Raw genomic sequence first — 19,249 nt, forward strand, 5'->3', positions numbered from 1 at the left:
TACGTGGTACGTGGACATTACAGGTGAGATGGCAGACCAAGAACTGAACGCATGAAAGGGCTTGTGTGAGCACGTCGACTGGAAACTATCTGATTTAGTCTTGACTGATTGTCGATTGTGCCCAAATTTTGAGGTCTTCCTGAGTGACTTTTGAATTCGATATCCAGTCCGAAGCCTATCATTCCATCCAAGAATAACACGTCAGCTCAGCTCAGCTCAGCTAGCTTTACAAAGTGTGTGACCGTGTTAACAGGTAGCTGATTCACCAATAAATCCTGAGGCGATTTCCTTTGACCAGGATCCTTATACAAACAATCTTCCACGAAGACCTTTGCTTCCTCAGGGAAATCTCTCTTCCTACTAACGAGTTTCGGAGCTGGTTCATTCACTATGTGTTGGAGTAAATCCAAGATCGACATGGTATGTCCTCCTCCTGCAAGACTGACCCCCTTCGATTTCCTCTTTTCCTTCTTATCGCTGTTCGAGGCAGACATCGAGATTTTAGGTCGTTGGGTGTTCAAAGGTAAAGTCGGATCCTCGTCGAAATCTTCATCCTCGGATTCAGATTCTTGGTCTTGGGAATCGGTGAATGGGAATCTGCCTAAAGCCAATTCGATCAAGGAGATACCGAGGGACCACACATCGGATTTTATCGTATATGGAGCTCCTTGGATACGTTCGGGCTATACCGTCCGGACAGAAAGATCAGAACATGCACATTTGTTAGGATGAGAACCGATACACAGAAAGGTTTGACACGAGACTTACGCTCATATATGTACTTGTTCCGACGAAAGTGTTGGCGATCGAGTTGATCAGTTCTCCTGATACGCCGAAATCACAGATCTTGATTTCACCGTTGGTGTTGGCCAAGATATTGGACGGCTTGATATCTGTCACCGACAGAAGCGGATCAGCCCCCTAGTACTGGTGGACTCCACACATACACAGGGACAATGCGGAAGAAGCAAGAAACAAGTTCAAGATACCGCACATACCTCTGTGAATGATCCGATGTACATCATACAGGTACATCAATCCATGCAGGACTGCTTCTGCGACTTTGCCAACTACTTCGATAGGTATAGGTCCATTTTGTCGATAAATGTCGTTCAGTGATCTGAGCACGCATCCATAACATACTGTCAGCCATAAATAGCTCTCCAACGGGCAAGTTGTGTTTTATAGACATACCCAGCATCCATAAGCTCGATGACGACCCCGACGTGAACGTCAACTGGGAAACATCCGTAATATCCTACTATATAAGGCGAGTTGCAGTCGTTCATAATTTGCAGTTCTCTCAGGATCTGTTTTCGCACAGACGGTTTAGCGTCTACCAGGATGAGCTGCTCGACCACTATATCAGCAATTCCGAAGTATTTTTGCCGGCTAGTCCAACTCTTGAGCAGCTCCATAGTCGGAATTAGCTCACTTTTCTCGCCATGACACACCCTCTCTTCTTGTTCCAGACCTTCGTGACCGTCCCACCATTACCCGCTCCAAGCTCAGCGAGAATCTCCAGATCTTCGTCCTTGACCAGGTCCTCCCCGTCTTTATCTTTATGCTTCGAGCTCGACTTCTTCGTGCTCTTCTTCTTACCCGATGCCGAGGTCGTATTGGTCGTCGAGGACGAATCCGAGTGCTGGGAATTACTATTGACCGGTGAATCAGGTAACGATAGATTATTGCTTGATGAAGTTGATTTAGAGGATAATTGCAAATTGGCGATCTCCTCCCTTAACCTATCTGCCTCAGATACGAAGACACCTCCATTATCCCTCGGTGTGACGCCATTGGTATTGCTGTCGGACGGTAAGCCGGGAGCGGCTCTGGTGGGTTTCAAGATAGATTTTGAGATGTCGAGTCCGGCGGGTTTCTTCTTGGAGATCCGAGATGTGGGCGTGCCGAAAGATGATGAAGAGGCAGAGGCGGAAGCGGAAGCGGAGGCTGTTGGGGAGATGATTGAGGGAATAGGTTTAGTAGAAGTGGTAGAGGAGCGGGAAGAGGTCAAGGGGTTATCTGCCATGGTGGAGATAGGAGAACAAAGCGACGTAGTGTGATAGGTTGCGATATGATGCAATCAGCTGGCGAACGAGTCTCGTAGCAGTCTGCGATGTAGTTAAGCTTGACCAGCAGAGTGAGCGCGGAAGAGAGGTCAGAAGTGAGCGTTGCTGTAGCGTTGAGGTAGGTTATGGGCCTTGAGCTGCACGTCGCCTTCATATATGCAGAACAAAGAGAGTCCAATTGTCCAGTCCAGTGGTCAATGCAGATCGCGTCACTCGACAACCAAATAAAACGTAACACTCGCGACATGCTTTACGTAAAATCCTACTCAGCATCAGCATATTCCTTCCTTTCTTCTCTGTGCCCTAACTACCAAGCCAAGCCACATTATCATGCATGCGACGTAGATAGCATAGCATAATATGTATCTATACTACGGAGCGGTGTTGTGAAACATCGCACAGATCGGAATGTAGATCTGCATTACTGAACGATGCACAAGGGGTTCTCATCCGGAGGAGGCACTTTCTTAGGTTCTTCTTTTTTGACTACGCTGACCGGTAACAGGAAACCTCCCGGTACTTTGGTACCTTTCTAAAGTATCCAACATGAGCGTGGAACGGTAAATCCCTCCATCAGCTCATCTGCAAACCTCTTACCGACGAGGGTTGAAGGTGGTGCTCGGACTCGCACTCACGGGAAAATGTAAGCCGAAATCTATGGTAGATTGCATTGCGAACGATGCTCCTTTAGGTAACAATGTACCTGCTGGAAGACTGTCCGAGCGAGGTCAGAGCCAAGTCGAGTTATCATAAGTCTGTCATCGGTGACGACCAGCGGACATTCTTGAGTCACGAGACTAGAGTGGCTGAGAGTGACAGTGTAATAGCGAAAAGCGACTCACAAAACGCCTTCCGTCCTACAATGTCAAATCCAACATCAGCTGGATCCTCGAGATTGATCCGATGATATGGACCTGATAGCTTACAGTGTATGCTATTCATTCTCATCACATTCAGCCGACATGCAATCTCGATGTATCAGTGGCATTTGACTCACATACGCTCCGAACCTCTTGACATATCCCGGGATCTCATCTTCTTTGCCCTAATCATATTCCAGGACAGAGGCATGAAAAGATCGGTGCATCAGTATATCAGTATATAAGTGTGTCATGATAATATTATATCGGTTCAACAGTGTGAGGATATACCAAATCACCACAGAGTGTGACAGAATCCGAGAATCGACTCACATCTGGAGGAGGCGGTGTGACCACGAACGGATTAAGCGGTCCTGAAATCCCGTCTCCACCGCCATATCCACCTGAAGGAGCTTGCATCTTGTTTCAGTCGCTGTTCGGTTCTGTTGATAATTGAACACTATCGGTGCCGTTGAAGTGGTGTTGGTCTTGTCGATATTCAGTATGATTATGATATTTGTTAGTGTCAGTATCAATACCAGCATCAGTAAAATTCTGAATGCACTATACTTTGCAGGATCTGCTGAATATAATAAACCGTGAAGTTTCGCACACTGAAAACACATTGAGGATTGACCAGAGATCATAATATGAACATCCAAAGAAAGGAGTGATGTCGATCTGCTCAATTTGGGGTAAGTTGAGAAAGGATCCTTGAGCTGAATGACTTCAGGCGAATTATTCGGCCGATCCTGGGTCTTGGTGTCAACGTCACAGGATGCAGTACATCCGCAAGAAACGGAAGGCCATGATACGATGCGTCGTCGTACATCGTTAATATGCGTACAAGCAACAAACTAGGCGAAATACAATACAACCTATGAACACTTGTCAGAGAGTTTCTTCGATCTGCCACATTGATCAGAGCTCAAAACAAAAACATGATGGATGGCCAAAGGTTAAATCGGATGACTCACATAATAGTGATACAGAAATCTCATTCAAAGACATTAACTATTTCGGAATCCCTCGAAACTTCCCGAGGAAATCATACTTCCCAAAGACCCGCCATTGAGACCTTGACTCTGCGTCTGGGAATGACTTTGGGTTTGGGGTTGAGTAGATTGCGTCCACCCGGGTTCCTGCGTCTCAATCGGGATCGCTTTTTGGCATGTATGATGAATATAAAACCCATCTTTCGAACCTATTTCATCAATCACAAATCTCGCAAATCAGCATGAATTCTGTACAATGCAGCCGTGCTATTAGTAGGATGGCTCACCTGGTTTTCGTCGTAGATGACAGCCCGTCTCTCCCGTTCCGCATCCAATATCATACTCCATCGTCCAATCCCACCTGCCTTTTCCCCTCACACGAGCTTCAACGATATTGGTACTGTACAAATTCGATATAAATCGGACTTTGCGTCGGAGGAAATCGACCATCTCAGGCTCGACATTATCGCAATTGTCCAGACATAGCCATTGGATACTCGGAAGAATTTTCTGAGGTTGATCAATATTGCTAAAAGCAGACTCGGCAGGGGTACTGATTTGAGCGCTCCTCGATTGAGATGGTCGTACTTGCTGTGACTGTGACTGGGAAGTGGTACTATGCTTTGAGGGTCCGAAAGCTGATTTGATCGGAGCAGAAGGTCGGAAAGCGCCTCCTTTCTTTGTTTCAACGGGGCGAGCCGCAGTCTTAAGGCCGTTGGCGGTGCGCGACAGGACGAATCGCTTGATGGCCCCCGATGTGATTTCCGAATTCCCAGCTATAGACAGCGCCATAAGGTTCGGTAAAAGGTCTTTCTCGGTGCCGTGTCTTTCTAGAGCTTCCAAGAAGGTATTGCCCAGAGAGCAGTAAGAGACGTTGAGGAATTTGAGGGATGGCGTCTGTTTGAGGATCCCCTTGAGAGCATCGAAATCGATGGTGCATCTGCCTATATCCAGACTGAGAAGATTCGGCAGTGCATCAGCAAGGCCAGGTGTGCCGAGGTGCGGAGCAATCGATGATGAGCCCAAGGGATGGGCGGACCATAAATCTAGATGTCTCAAATTCGGCGCATGAATCTCGCCTAGGCCCAGATTGCGGATCTGCCCTGACAGATTATACGAGGTCAGATGTATCAGATCGATTTCCAATGGCTTTCGTCTTTGTGCCCAAGCATAAGCCTTAGACGTTGTGTCGATGAGGGCCGAATTGGAATCCCAATTGACGTTCACCATTTCGAAAGTCTCCAGCCTTGGAAAATGACAGATGAGCTCGGAATGGTCTGGATAAGCCGCTGTGATCCAGCAATTCCTGAGTCGGAGAGTATGGATAGAGGACAGGTGTTTCGGTGCGTGCTCCGTCCAGAAAGGAGGATCGTTTGTACTAATCATCTGATTTGCTGGCTCCTGTAACTGCAAGGTCCGATCGAGTTCGGCATTGAAAATGTGTTCGTATCGACCGCCTTCGAGATCCAATTCTTGGAGTTGATCAGCATCAAAGGCGAGTAAGCGGTGGACGAGATCTGTTGCTTCGTAAGAGGTCGATTTGACTTTTAGGTACTCAAGATGATGGAAATCGCCCTGCCAATGCCGGCTGAACTTCGTGACGTCGCCATCTATAGTTAATCGCTTCACGTTCTTTAGGTGTGGCTTGAGTAACTGGTCGATGTCGGTCAATCTAAATATCTCGAAGTCTGACTTGACGATTATTTCTCGAATATTACCCCTGGTTCTTTCGATATGATATTTCACACGCTCTAGTACCCTCTTCTTGCCTAGGATAAGAGTATTCCAAAGTGTACCAGTGTTCGAGAGAATATCTCGCCAATTTCGGCAAACTCCAGCCATCTTATGTATGAAACCGTAATTGTCGACTGATCCAGTTTCAGCAATGTTGATGATAATATCGGGTGAAAGCAGATGAATGAAATTCATCTGGGCCTTCTTAGCTGCTAAATTTCCTAGCTCGACCTTACGTTTCTCGTCGGCACTTTGAGCGGCTCGGCGTTTATGGCTCTCGTGCTGAGCGATTATCAGGTCCGCCTTATACCTCTGTAATGCCCTGTGAAGGACCTCATCTTGAGCCTTTGTTGGTCCGGCTCTGACAGCTGCCGTCGCTGCTTTCAGAGCTCCATCGATGGCATTTCTCTTCTGTAATATCTTCGCTTGGCGATAATGACCCTGGTGAATCCATCAGTACCAGTATTCAAGAATGACCTGCAGAGGCAGATGCAATGGTGACGTACTCTGTAATCGTTTGGGGACTCCTCAATCATGATTTTAGTGACCTTATAAGCTGTGTCCAGGAGTTCGGGCATCTCCATCATTGCCTTAAGTCTCCAGTCCCATAGAGTCAGGCTACGTTTTTCATGATAGGTTATTGCCTACAATTGGCGTAGAGACATTGTTAGCAATTTTTAAGCATTTCGCCAGCCTTGGTGATGTGGTTTGGATTGAGAGGGCAATAGAAGATTGGCTGCTGCTGACCTTGTTGAACTGGCTCAAGGCTTCCTCCCAGTCCTTCTCCTTTAACGCCTTCTTCCCATATCGTATGTGCTCTTCGACTCGCGTGCTGAATTGCACCACCCCCTCTGTCTTGGTCCTGCTGCTCTTACTCATGCTGCACTCTACTCGCGAAGGAGCAAAGGTCCGTCCACTCTTGCGTCTTTCTTACTGCAGACTTGATAGCAGAATGGAAAGTAAAATCAAAATCAAAACCGTCTTTGGCCTGGTGCAAGGGAACATTACTAGCGGGACAAGGTAAGACGCGTCGTGGTTTAGTCAACCGTGGGAAAGTAAGCTGAGATTGTGACGTCGAAGGTTGATTACCAAGTTATCAGTTACGCTGACGTTTGTGTCCTGGTGCATTCATCTCACGACTTCTGATAGCTTTGACTATTCCATACACTTCTGTAAACCTCCCCTCGCTGATCACTGCAAGGCCAGACCAGACGCAGTCCCGCACGACAGAATCTTGAAGCTTAGTACCCAAGTGTTGGCCCTTCAATCTCCTCGGCTGGCTATCGCACCAAGCATATTCAATCATCATGGTATGTTTCATCAACTGTCGATCTTGTGTCGTTCGTGCTGATCGTATATTACGAATATAGTTGCTGCGTATACGTTCACCGGCGGGTACAGCAAGGATCAATGTCGAGCCTACTACCTCCGGAGAAGATTTCGCTCAACTCATGCTCGATGGAATACCGAAATCGGACGAACAACCTGATCCATCGACGCTCAAACTGAGCAATCAGCCTGGATCAAGTGGAGAATCTGTCCCGTTCTCAGCTTTAGTAGGAAGGACGGTGGGAGATATGGGCTTCAGGTATGTCAGCTAGATGTTGAATTGCCGCCTGACAATCGGAGAGCTGATATGAGTGCCAATGAAGCCACGGAGATTTGCTTTTTTTATCTTACAAACCGATCTCGGCGGATCCCCAATCGCACCCTACGACCCAAGCATCAAGCTCTCACCCTCATCCATCTCAGCCTGATCCTTCGCACCCACACACGCACACTGATCCGCCACTTCCCAATACAATCCCTCTCAAAGACTTATCACATGTGCAGGAGCATGATGTTGATATCTATTGGTATAGCCAGAATGGAAAGATCGACAGGAAGAGGGATCCAGATTTCTGCAGGCATGGTGAGAAGGGGATGTGTGATTATTGTATGCCTCTCGAGGTGAGCTACCGCGTTCCCTTTGTTTACGAAGGACCATTAAGCTGACCATTTAGCACTACTCAGCCATACGATGCGAAGTATCAAGCTACAAATCAGATCAAGCATTTATCATACCACGCCTACCTGCGTAAACTCCTATCTTCCAGACCAGCCTCGCAAACAGCTGCGACGGATTTGCCACCCTTAGACCCCTTATCACTATCAGTCATGGATCCTTGTCCCTCCGGATCGCATCCGCCCTTCCCAGCTGGAATTTGTTCAACATGTCAACCTTCCGCTGTAACGCTTCAATCCCAGACATATCGTATGGTCGATCATATCGAGTTCGCGAGTCCTTCCATCATAGACGGCATTTTATCAGCATGGCGAAGAACCGGTACTCAACGATTGGCGTTCTTGATTGGTCGACAAGACAAATATGACAAAGTCCCCATGGGAGTGAAGACGATTGTGGAAGCTGTATGGGAACCGAAACAGGAAGGAGAATTAGATGGATTGACAGTGGAGACTCCCTGGGAGGATGAAGAGCGGGTCAGTGAGATCGCTAGTTGGTGTGATAAGGGACTATCGATTGTCGGTATGATATATACCGATCTCACACCGTGAGCTATCTTCCTTTCTACGTTCACCATGCATTCTCAGCTGACGAATGATCACGCAGACTACCGGATGACATTACGAAGACGCTATACAAAAGGCATGCTCAGTCCTATACTGCATCATCACTTGAGATGCTCTTATCGGCCGCGTACCAGATATCGCATCCTCTACCGAGCAAGATGTCCCCTACAGGACACTTTTCTTCGCGGTTCGTTACTTGTTGTTTGACGGGAGATGCCGATGGAGGAATCGGCGTACTGGCTTGGCAGGCATCTGAAAATGCGGAAGCGATGGTCAAAGCTGGAATCGTTGAGGCGTCCGTTGATCCGGGAATTGTCAGAGTCAGAAAACCAGGAGAAGGGGAATACATACCGGAAGTCTTCTACAGGTAAGCTTCCTCAAGCGAGTTATCGATTTCGAAGCTTACGTGGTAAACAGCTATAAGAACGAATACGGTTTACAAGTCAAGCAACCTGCCAAGCCTACTTTCCCGGTGGAATACCTTTTCGTGAACGTGAGCGTGCCGGCATTGTCTTAGTTGTGGCTTTTGGCTGACCCACCCTACCTCTAGATAACACATGGTTTCCCCGTTGACCCTTCCCCCTTGTTCCTCTCGACCTCCTTCCCAACTGAAAATCGACCTGGCTTACATGATCAATCACTGGAAATGGTGATCTCGCAACTATCTGGGCTACTTCGTGGCTCCGATGCAGACATTAGTGATACAGGCACATGGCCTCAGCGCATTAAGGAAGAAGTCAAGAAGTGGTTGAGTGATTGGCACCTGGTCGCTTTTCTGTGTATGCAGGGCCTTTTCTCATTGGTGAGTCGCACGTGGAGTATACAGTACGAGACACTCGGCTGACATGCTTCGACTTGTGATTGGTTTCCAGGCGGAACAAAAGATACTTTGTAGAGCAGCCACGATGCATGCTCATCCGTCAGATAGGAACGCCTTGGAAGAGCTATTCGCTTCGGGAGGATGGTCAACGCTTTTGACCATTGCGGAATCATCGTCGTCAGGTAAGTGACCCCCTGAATACCTTTGCGGCGATCTTTGCTGACGGGTGTGTACGTGCTTTGGTAGCGAGTGCACCTGTACAATCGAATCCACCCTCAAGGGCCTTTGGTGAAATGGGTATTGATTCTCCTCATACAGCTGGATCTTCGGCAAATATCTCAGCTATGGGCGATGTCGAGCCTTCTACCGGAGGTGCCGGTGGAGGCGAGAGTGGGGCAGGAGGTGGTGGTAGTGGGACTGGTGAAAGGATTTGTCCACACTGTACATTTGTCAACGAAGCGGGCAGATCGGATTGTGATATCTGCGGATTACCTCTCGATGGGTGAACGAATAGATGAAACAGACAATCAAGTAGCATCTGGGTCTTAGCATCATGTGAAACCATGCATACATTATCAATGTGATCTGGTACATTTGCCCCATTGGACCCTGAATGGGGAAAGTGGGGGATCAGCAATTACACCAATAACGTTCATCGCCCCATCGAGAGACAACGTATTGCACGCTCAATTGCATCGACCTCGATGACATCCTTCGTGAGGATTGCATATGCATATGCATACATATACACATGCTCGATTCTGTGACCGGCGGTATCGAGCGGACCCCTGGGTTGCTTAGCGTCAAACTATCCTCTGAAATATCATGTGATTCCAATGAAATAGCGCTTGATAGACGTCATTTTATCATTCCCCGCTTACTCTTGGCTTGCTTTCGCCTCCACTTTAGCTTTCCACATCTTTTAGCATGTGTGCTCTCCTTCTTTCGGCTTGGCCTAATTTCAAGCAGTATCCGAGAGTGGCTGCTAAGTCTTGCATCGTTAGGTTGTGTACAAGAAGCTAGATGGGGAGGTCGTGTTGTATGACACGCAAGTTGGCTTTCCTTTCTTTTTCATCACGTAGATTGCAAACCGTGATTTTGGCAAGATCGAAGCACCATCGTGAGTGATGTTTCCATCATCGCTTTGACCCATGATTAACCGCGGTTCACTAATCCAGGCTACTTCAGTGTGAATACCCTCTTGCTCATTAAGCTCTTCTCGACTCTCGCCTTGATCATCGTCCCGCGAATCCACTCGGAATAAGTTCTTGATATCCTTTCAAGAGTTTCCTTCGAGCTTCGAATCTGCATCGCACAATTTGGCCTGAGCACCACGCTTTGTCAAAGGAAGGACTGAGCGTCATCAAAGGAGACTAGTAGTGAGTGGCTCCGTGTCTGGATAGTTCTCGTTCCCTCTTTGCCGCCCATTGTCAGACGGGATGCTCTTTTCACGCTTGACCGAGCATTACGTTCTGCATCAGCTATTTTCGACTCGTAGAGGAAGCTATATAGTAGAAGCTGAACATGCCTTCGTCAAATAGATATCAACCTATCCCCTCTTCGTCCCCTTCGCCCTCACCATCATCGCCCACTCCCCGATCATCAGAACGACGAGGCGACGCTCTTCCCGATTACTTCTCAGCCAACAAGGGGCTCTTCTTCATGATGCTAAGCGCAAGCACTTTGCTCCTTTTTCTCGGGCTCGGGTTACCATATACAATCGGCCAATCCGAGCAACGGCAGGTCACCTTAAGTGCAACTCAATCAACATCGCTCGCGGCTGCATCGATCGCTTCTTCTAGCGTCGACCCTGCAACATCCAAATCAGCGGCTGCCGCTGCCGTCACATCCCTTTCCACTTCTACCTCCATCAGCCAAATCACATCACTCAATGCTAGTGCATCTTTCGCTGCAAGCGTCAACTCAACATCCACATTTCTCGCTCCCAATGCAACTTCCACTTCCACCCCACCTTCAAACAACTCGACCAACTCTACCTCGCCTTACCCGTATCTCAATTTGACATACATCTCTAATCCCGTTTCAGCGCCGATAAATCGGAGCTACTACAATCCTTCATCAAAATGGGACGAAGCACACAGAAAAGCTCTTAGATATCTCGCAAATTGGACAGTCGAGGAGAAAGTCCAACTTACCACCGGGATGGGATGGGAACAAGGGAGATGTCTGGGAAATATTGCACCGATCCCGTCGCGGAATTTTAGCGGATTATGCTTGATGGATAGTCCATTGGGCATCAGGTTGACCGATTTCAATTCTGCGTTCCCAGCAGGAGTCAACGTAGCTTCCACGTAAGTTCCATGATGATGCCGCCCCAACAACCAAAAAACCATCCCGGGCACCTAAAATCGAAACGCTGATCTCGGGTTCGATGATATACAGCTTCGACAAGGACCTGATGTATGCTCGAGGATATGCCATGGGTCAGGAATTCAAGGGTAAAGGCGCTCACATAGCCCTGGGACCAATGACCAACATGTATCGAGTACCTGCGGGAGGACGAAATTGGGAAGGATTTGGAGGCGATCCATACCTCTCTGGATGGGCTACGCAAATGACTATCTGGGGAATACAAGACGCAGGTGTTCAGGCAACGTAAGCTATCATCAATCTATGTATCACTATCGTGCTGACTCCGACATCAGGGTGAAGCATTATATCGGTAATGAGCAAGAGAGAAACAGGACCACATCCGATTCGCAGATCGCTGATCGAACAATGCGAGAAATCTATTCACATCCATTCCTGAAAGCGGTTCAAGCGGATGTCGCTTCAGTCATGTGTTCTTACAACCTCATGAACGGTTCTTGGGCCTGTCAAAACTCGGAAATGCTCAACGGCATACTGAAGGAAGATTTTGGATTTAGAGGGTATGTGATGTCGGATTGGAACGCTCAACATTCTGGTGTCCTCTCCGCGAATTCTGGTCTCGACATGACTATGCCTGGTGATATCGAACAGAAATCACTTACCTCTTATTGGGGTCGAAATCTGACTGAATCGATCAACAATGGAAGCGTACCCGTTGACAGGCTGGACGATATGGCTCAAAGGATTATGGCTTCGTATTTCCTCCTAGGTCAAGATCAAGGGTATCCGGAAGTCAATTTCGACAGTGCTCGACCTCGAGCAGAAGCGAACAACTCTCATGTGGACGTGAGGGACGATCACTGGAAAGTCATTCAGCATATCGGCGCTGCCTCGACCGTACTCCTGAAAAACGTCAATAATACCTTACCACTAAAATCTCCGCGGTCGATGACGCTGATCGGGTCCGATCTCGGTCCATCATACAAAGGCCCGAACGGGTATTCTGATCGAGGAGGCGACGAGGGAACTCTTGCGATGGGCTGGGGATCAGGTACATGCAATTTCCCATATCTTGTCGATCCACTTCAAGCTATCTCCCTACAAGCTAGGAAGGATGGAACTACACTCGACTGGTGGTTCAACGATTTCGACACCGATTCGGCCAAATACTGGGCAACAGGCTACGACGTTGCGCTCGTGGGGATCAACAGTGATTCTGGAGAAGCGTATATCACAGTCGACGGGAATGAGGGAGATCGTAACAACATTTCAGCCTGGCATAACGGAAGCGAGCTAGTCCAGGCTGTCGCAAGCGTCAACAATAAAACAGTCGTGATTGTCCATTCGGTCGGTCCGATTGACATGGAAGATTGGATAGATCATCCGAATGTCACTGCCGTCCTATGGGCCGGACTACCAGGCCAGGAGTCGGGCAACGCTCTAGTAGACATACTTTACGGCTCGTATAACCCCTCAGGCAGATTACCGTACACCATAGCGAAGAAGCAGGACGATTATCCCGCGAATATAGATTACGTGAACACCGACGTACCTGAACATCCGGCTGTGGAGTACAAGGAACAACTGAATATCGATTATAGACATTTCCTCAGCAAGAATATAACGCCTCGATACGAATTCGGATACGGACTTAGTTATACGACGTTTGAGTATAGCGGGTTAGATATGTGGGATAATGGGGATTGGAATAAGCGAGATTCGGAGGATGAGGACGACTTTGAGGATGAAGACGATGACGAATCAACAACGACACCAACAACGATAACGACGGCAGCGACGAACACGACAGGCTCAAATACCAGTAATAATGGTACTCTCGGTGACTCTGGCTCTGGCTCGACTAGAAGTACGAATAGTACCGGAAAATTGGGATCTTTCACTAGAGAATCGTAAGTCTTAGCTTCATATCTACATTCTTGACTCTCTGCCAAATGCTGGATATTTCCGCATAGACTGACTAAATCTTCTACTTTTGCCTTCCAGCCTACACAGGACCCGATGGACACTATCGGTTGATGTCACCAACTCCGGCGGACTCTTCGGCTGTGACATACCGCAATTGTACTTGGCTTATCCGCCTGAAGCTGGGGAACCGCCAAAGGTTTTGAGGGATTTCAATCGGTGAGTCGTCATTCCTTCGTCAGGCTTCGTCAGGCTTCGCGGAGGATCGCCAGTCATTCGCTTGTCATCCGCTCCTTCCTTGTCTCCTACATGATCAACCTCCCTCGTCATTCTGGCTTCTTTCTCGTTTCCCTTTCCCCTTCCTGATTTTTCCTACCTTGTCCACCACCACCTTCAATTATCCGCATCATTCATCAGTCGTCACTTGTGGATAGCTCAACGATGTAGATGGACTGACAACGGCCTAATGTCGTTTAGCGTCCAGCTTTCACCTGGAGAAACCAAGAATGTCCGCTTCGAACTATCTCGATACGACGTCAGCATATGGGATGTCGTCAAGCAGAAATGGGTCGTACCAAAAGGCACATTCGGCATAGAAGTGGGTAGGAGTAGTATGGATGAGAAGAGTGTGAAGATTGACTGGTGTTTCAGAGGTTGTAGTTAATTTAGTACAGTATAAATATCGCTGTCCTGTAAGATACTGTAGGTCAGAGAGTTTCGTGTCGCCTCGTTCCACGGAATGGACAATCAAGTAGATGTCATTTAGGTATAGAAGTGGACTGGCGGACATTGTCATGAGTCTGATGCATTAGCTTACATCAAGAATGGATTGCACGCATTTGTACAGTACAAGAATTGCATACGTATGAAGGCAGTCCTCCTTGATGAAACCAACGAGATCATGCGATGTGAAGGGGCTGCGCAACTGGTCCTTCTTTCGTCAAGCCTGGCCTTTTCTTCTACCTTTGCTTTCCCTCATGCCTCTTGGAAGTCTTCTTATCATCATCGTCCTCCACCACTAATAATTGACATTCCGCTGTCCGTGTATGTTATCCCCCTCCGCGCATCTGCACTTATGTTCTGGAATTTCTCCTTTTTTCTCCTTTCGCGTTTGCTTTTCTTTCTGCTTCTCCTGTCGCGTTCGTATCTCTTCATACGATCCCTGTCTGCGTAGATCTTCTGTGTTTGTGCATGATCCCGTATTAGCGTCTTGAGCTCTCTTCCCCCTTGTTCCTGAGGTCGAAACTGGTTTCCGTCCTTGCGCTCTCCGAAGCTGAGCCCGCGATACTTTGTCCATGGAGCCACGGACATTCTCTTCCTCCTTGTAACCGATTCCGCATTCGGCCGACGGGCAAATATTCTGGTCTTGGGCAGCTTCGAAATCTTCCAAGATCTTAACGATCTTCGTGCCCTCCTCGTCGCGCCACAGACTATGACACTGATATCGACACCGCCATCGAGGATCCGCCACATCCCCTACTCGTGCATCTTTGAAATGACGCGTCTTGCTTTTCTTGTTCGCATACTTCGTCCGGTGCCTCTGCCCCCACTTGCACTGAATTGCGCATTCCTCTCGGATCGCTTGTAGAGCACCTTCGAAATCGAGGCTAGTCAAGTGCATGGGCGTGGGCGTGCGCGTGTATTGAAGTGGCTGTGGCCGTGGCTGCGGCCGTGAGAGTGGCTGAGGGTATCCGAAAGTATGACACTGCCAACAATGATAATCCGGATGGAAATGTAGAAGGTCGATGTACTGGATGATCACCCGTAGAGTCTTGTTCCCTTCTTTGGCCGAAGAGACGTAATCAAAATTCCCTTTGAATGTGGTCCATAACGTCCTTCCGCGTTTGTCTTGGTCTTTGTCTTGGTGTCGGTGTTGGTGTGGCCCTTGAGATTTCTTGTTGGCTTTGATCGAGGTCAGATGAGGTAAGGAGGGGATCAAGGTTAATTCGGATATCCGACAGATCGTAGTCATTCCGCCACTTTCCCTCGTTCTCGCATTCGCATTCGCATTCGTGCTTGGATTTGTCTTTGCCCAAACATCATTTCCATCCTGGCCCCCATTCGTGAAGTGGCGTTTGCCTTTCGAGCTTGAGCTATTGATCTTCATTTCAGAAGACGAAATCCCGTTTTTCTTCATGAAGCCTCGATAGTTACACTTTTCATCGTCGGTCACCGTGTGGGAGTTGCCATCGGTGACGGTGTCGGTGTCGGTGTCGCTGACGATATCGTTAGACTGATAATCAAACGGCTGGAAAAGTCTACCGTGAAATGGATTATATCCATCCTCATCATCCGGCGAAGGCGAGTAACTGATGATCAGCGGCGAACGGGCGAAGGGAAGAGGAAGGGGAAGGCGAGCTTCATCCTCATCCGAGCTATTGGCATTGGCATTGGGAAGCTTGGGATTCGAATTCGGCCTCGATTTAGTAGACTTCGACTTTGCCTCCGGACTTGAGGCTTTAGCCGAAGTTACGTTGGGATCACTTCGTTTTAGCTCCTTCCTCTCCTTCCTCGCCGTCTTCTTGCTTAGAGCCATTGTTTCTGCTGATGGGTAGTTTGACCAAGTTTACTCGGTTATCGATCAAGTGCGGGTGGCAGGCAGGTTGGTAAGTGTGATTTATCGATGGATGACAATAGTGGTGCAATTGAGTTGAGGTGCAAAGCGCAAATTGCAATTTTGTGTGATGTTCGTTGTCGGGAAAGCATAGTATAGTAAAGAGACGACAGACATGGATGAGAGACATGCAAGAAGGTAGACCCAAAGTATGTAGGTATGGATTGGCCACCGACTGTGGATTGACGTCGCAATACGACCAGTCTAGGTTGATCGACGACGACGGAGTCGACGCCACTTTTACCTGATACAGTATAGGCGGCGTTCTTCCGTACTTCCACATCACAACGACGACTTGAAAAATAAGGTGCGTAGGTATTATATTCCGCTCGCAGCCCCAAAGTCGGTAGCCAAGTTCAAGAGAGATGTATATATACATGCATGATGAAGATGTAGTCGTGCTGCAGTCGTACCGAAGAGTGACGAGCCAAAATTGACGTATGGCGTTGTGGATGTGAAATGTAGGCAAAGCGCCAAAAGCCAAAAGAAAAGTCAAAGGAGACTAAAATGATTATACAAATACGATACCATAGTCTCCTATCCTAAACTACAGTGGGTTGAGTGATCTGAGGCACAGCCACTTAAGCTACCACTTCAGCCTCCCCGCCCTGCACTTTCCCCATCTTCTCCTGCTCTTCCACCAGCGCCTTACTCCTCTCGATGGCTCTTTGCAAATCCGCCTGTTCCTTCTCTTTTCTGACCTTATTGATCTCATCTAAGACCTCGCTCGCTCCCATCGCCCTCAATTTCCTCGCGCATTCTTCTCCAAACTTCTCCGCCTGTCGATAACTCCTGACTATCACAGGCTTTGGCTCGTACAGCACATGCTTGGATCCGTCCGTCGCCGTCACACAGGCATGCAAGCGTAATTTCGCGTACCGTCTCCTCAGGGGCGGGAGAGAATGTTTCGAGAACGTCGGTGTGGAGGGTCTGGTATCCGGACGTACATCGACAAGGCCAGAGAAATGTAACATCGGTGAATCTTGTTTGAGGGGTTCCTCGATCTCATCCTTGAATGGATCTTCCACTTCTGCGTCGATCTTCTCGAGATCCGACTCTTCTAATTCGACGATCTCAGATTCGACACCGACAGGTACGGAGCAACCACCCTCGAGTACTCTGAGACATCCTCGTTCGGCGCCGCACGTCCACTCGGTAGGCCAGTGCCCCAAGCCGCGTAAACAGTTTCGTGTACGGTTGTCGTCTGAGCGTATCTCGACTGCTAATGCCCCCTGGCCGACGGCGTGCATCAATGTGGGTGCTGAGAGCGCAGAGACGACTCGGTGGGCCATGCCAAGTCGCGAGAGACCAGACATGGCGAGAATGAGGGCGGAGAATGGTGAAGAGGGGTTATCGAGCTTGGAGAATCGTGTGTTGAGGTTGCCTCGCTGTGGTCATTGTAGGATATCAGTATCAGCAAAAGTCAAGGGTATGGAGACAGCCACACGTAAAGTACAGGAGCTGAGAGGCAGGGGCAAAGGGCAAGGGGCAAGATGTAAAATGTAAAATGTAAAATGTTGTAAAACCGAATGAGGTCGGCGATAGGTGACCGATGAAGGGCGAAATGACACGTAGGAAGCCACCAAGGCAAAAAACTTCAAACTCACCATATCCTCAAATACCAAATTCGGGAAAGCTCTCTTCAGCTGAGCTACCCTCCTCACACTTCCCGTACCCACTACCGAGCCATCCGGTAATTCCTCTAACGATCTATACGGCAATCCCTCTTTAATCACCAGCGCATCCCTCGGATCATGTCTCTTGACCATACACCCGATCTCACAGCCGTCCTTCAAGACAGTCGGCACATCCTTCAGGGAATGAATCAACATATCGAAATGCCCATTTATCAATTTAGCCTCCAACTCGTCTGTCCAAAGGGATTTCGCAGGTTGAGAGGAAGAGTACGGTGAGAGGAGGTGTAAAGGGGTAGTTTGGTTTCGGTCGCCTACTGTCGTCATTGATTCTATCGAGAAGGTGTATTCGGGCGTCGGAGGCTGCGTCTGATTTTGCTTCCTAGCGATAACGTTGTTTTCCGAGTCTGAGTCTGCGTCTGAATCTGGGTTTGAGTTGACGTCGACATCCAGATCCATACGCGAGTCGATTTGAGCAGGAGGAGAGGATGGGCCATTGTGGAGAAGACGAAGATCGTCCGCTACATGACCCGTCTGAATCAGAGCCAAATTCGATTTCCTCGTTCCGAGAACGAAGGAATTCGCTTGTGCTTTCATAGCTAAGAGCAAGTCGCGATCGGGGACGGGCCGTCGGTTGACGGCTGTCGAGTTGGTGTGCCATGGACAGGAAGAGGTCATCTCGCACGTCTCGCAGCAGGGCGTGTTCACTTCTGTAGCGAGATGTCGGTGGGGCGGTAAGGGGATGTGTTTTGGGATTGAGTGTTGTATTTTGGCGATTGTTCAGCGAAGTGTATCAAGCAGAGCGATCGAGGGGTGTTTTTTTGGAACAAAATGGATCGATAGACTATATGTACTCTTAAAAGCCTATGATCGGTTGAGAGGTGATCAAAGCCAAATTTGAGAAAGGTCGATCCACGATTCGATAATTTTGGTTTGATTTTTGGGTTTTCGCCGTTTGTTGTCAAGGTATTCGAAGTAACGAAGCAACTGTCGATCTGGAATTTTTTGTTTGGGCGTTTTGAGGTCGAAGGTGATTGATCAAGAGTGATACTTGCACGAATGTACTAGAGATGAAACTTGACTACGAGATTTATGCGATGTGCGATATGGGGGTTATATGCAAGCTGTCGTATGAGATGAGTCCTTTTTCAAAGCAAAGGATTTCTATTTCTCTATAACAGATAAAAATCAAATTCAAACAGATCAGAGCGCTCATCCGCATACACCCCTAACTTACCCGACAAGGTAAAAAAAGTGGCACCCTCCACACAGAGACAACCAATAAAATCCATCATATTACTGCAAACTGCAACCACTCACATCGTCCAATGTACGCGTCCATCGTCCCATTCGTCAGTCAGTGTGCATGTGCACATCGGCCGATACTACCTATGCCTCATTCGTAAGAGGTCACTCAATCATAATACCTGGATGCATGCATGTATCAACTCAAGAACCTCAACGTCGGTAAAAGATAATGGTGTTCGAAATGATGCCATGCCATGCGGTTACATTCTGGTATCAAACTATAAATGGGTATAAAGCGACGAACCACCTGATTGCTGAATATTGAATATTGGATGAGAAGATGCTTGATTTTACTGTTGAATGATGTCGATTGAACACAAAGACGTTTGTATATGTATGTATTCTGACTTTCTAATGATCTATGAACATAGTCCATACCATACTTTGCGA

General features: G+C 48.1%; 7 protein-coding genes across 7 annotated transcripts; 2 read left to right on the forward strand and 5 right to left on the reverse strand.

Moving 5' to 3' along the window:
* Positions 1-94: 94 nt before the first annotated feature.
* I303_101220 (uncharacterized protein) lies at positions 95-2,029 on the reverse strand (the record flags this gene model as incomplete). The annotated part of the gene is made up of 6 exons (XM_018404587.1): positions 95-175; positions 267-683; positions 769-893; positions 999-1,120; positions 1,195-1,349; positions 1,436-2,029. The coding sequence occupies 6 exons, from the start codon at positions 2,027-2,029 to the stop codon at positions 95-97; spliced, it is 1,494 nt and encodes a 497-aa protein (XP_018267241.1).
* Positions 2,030-2,490: 461 nt separating this feature from the next.
* Positions 2,491-3,349, reverse strand: I303_101221 (uncharacterized protein; the record flags this gene model as incomplete). The annotated part of the gene is made up of 6 exons (XM_018404588.1): positions 2,491-2,601; positions 2,705-2,783; positions 2,912-2,926; positions 2,996-3,003; positions 3,067-3,114; positions 3,263-3,349. 6 exons carry the CDS (start codon positions 3,347-3,349, stop codon positions 2,491-2,493), a joined length of 348 nt encoding a protein of 115 aa, XP_018267242.1.
* Positions 3,350-3,939: 590 nt separating this feature from the next.
* Positions 3,940-6,537, reverse strand: I303_101222 (uncharacterized protein; the record flags this gene model as incomplete). The annotated part of the gene is made up of 4 exons (XM_018404589.2): positions 3,940-4,133; positions 4,212-6,099; positions 6,165-6,302; positions 6,406-6,537. The coding sequence occupies 4 exons, from the start codon at positions 6,535-6,537 to the stop codon at positions 3,940-3,942; spliced, it is 2,352 nt and encodes a 783-aa protein (XP_018267243.2).
* A 428-nt stretch (positions 6,538-6,965) lies between these two features.
* I303_101223 (nuclear protein localization protein 4) lies at positions 6,966-9,555 on the forward strand (the record flags this gene model as incomplete). Its single annotated transcript, XM_018404590.1, has 9 exons — positions 6,966-6,968; positions 7,029-7,246; positions 7,311-7,608; positions 7,672-8,210; positions 8,270-8,596; positions 8,647-8,722; positions 8,780-9,031; positions 9,102-9,231; positions 9,296-9,555. The coding sequence occupies 9 exons, from the start codon at positions 6,966-6,968 to the stop codon at positions 9,553-9,555; spliced, it is 2,103 nt and encodes a 700-aa protein (XP_018267244.1).
* A 1,018-nt stretch (positions 9,556-10,573) lies between these two features.
* Positions 10,574-13,967, forward strand: I303_101224 (uncharacterized protein; the record flags this gene model as incomplete). Its single annotated transcript, XM_018404591.1, has 5 exons — positions 10,574-11,361; positions 11,453-11,665; positions 11,716-13,290; positions 13,385-13,522; positions 13,781-13,967. 5 exons carry the CDS (start codon positions 10,574-10,576, stop codon positions 13,965-13,967), a joined length of 2,901 nt encoding a protein of 966 aa, XP_018267245.1.
* A 354-nt stretch (positions 13,968-14,321) lies between these two features.
* Positions 14,322-15,839, reverse strand: I303_101225 (uncharacterized protein; the record flags this gene model as incomplete). The annotated part of the gene is made up of 1 exon (XM_018404592.1): positions 14,322-15,839. One exon carries the CDS (start codon positions 15,837-15,839, stop codon positions 14,322-14,324), a length of 1,518 nt encoding a protein of 505 aa, XP_018267246.1.
* A 659-nt stretch (positions 15,840-16,498) lies between these two features.
* On the reverse strand, positions 16,499-18,229 carry I303_101226 (porphobilinogen deaminase; the record flags this gene model as incomplete). The annotated part of the gene is made up of 2 exons (XM_018404593.1): positions 16,499-17,305; positions 17,525-18,229. 2 exons carry the CDS (start codon positions 18,227-18,229, stop codon positions 16,499-16,501), a joined length of 1,512 nt encoding a protein of 503 aa, XP_018267247.1.
* Between the last annotated feature and the right edge of the window lie 1,020 nt (positions 18,230-19,249).

The sequence above is a fragment of the Kwoniella dejecticola genome, chromosome 1, assembly GCF_000512565.2.
Source record: "Kwoniella dejecticola CBS 10117 chromosome 1, complete sequence".
In the NCBI taxonomy this organism is placed as follows: Eukaryota; Fungi; Basidiomycota; class Tremellomycetes; order Tremellales; family Cryptococcaceae; genus Kwoniella; species Kwoniella dejecticola.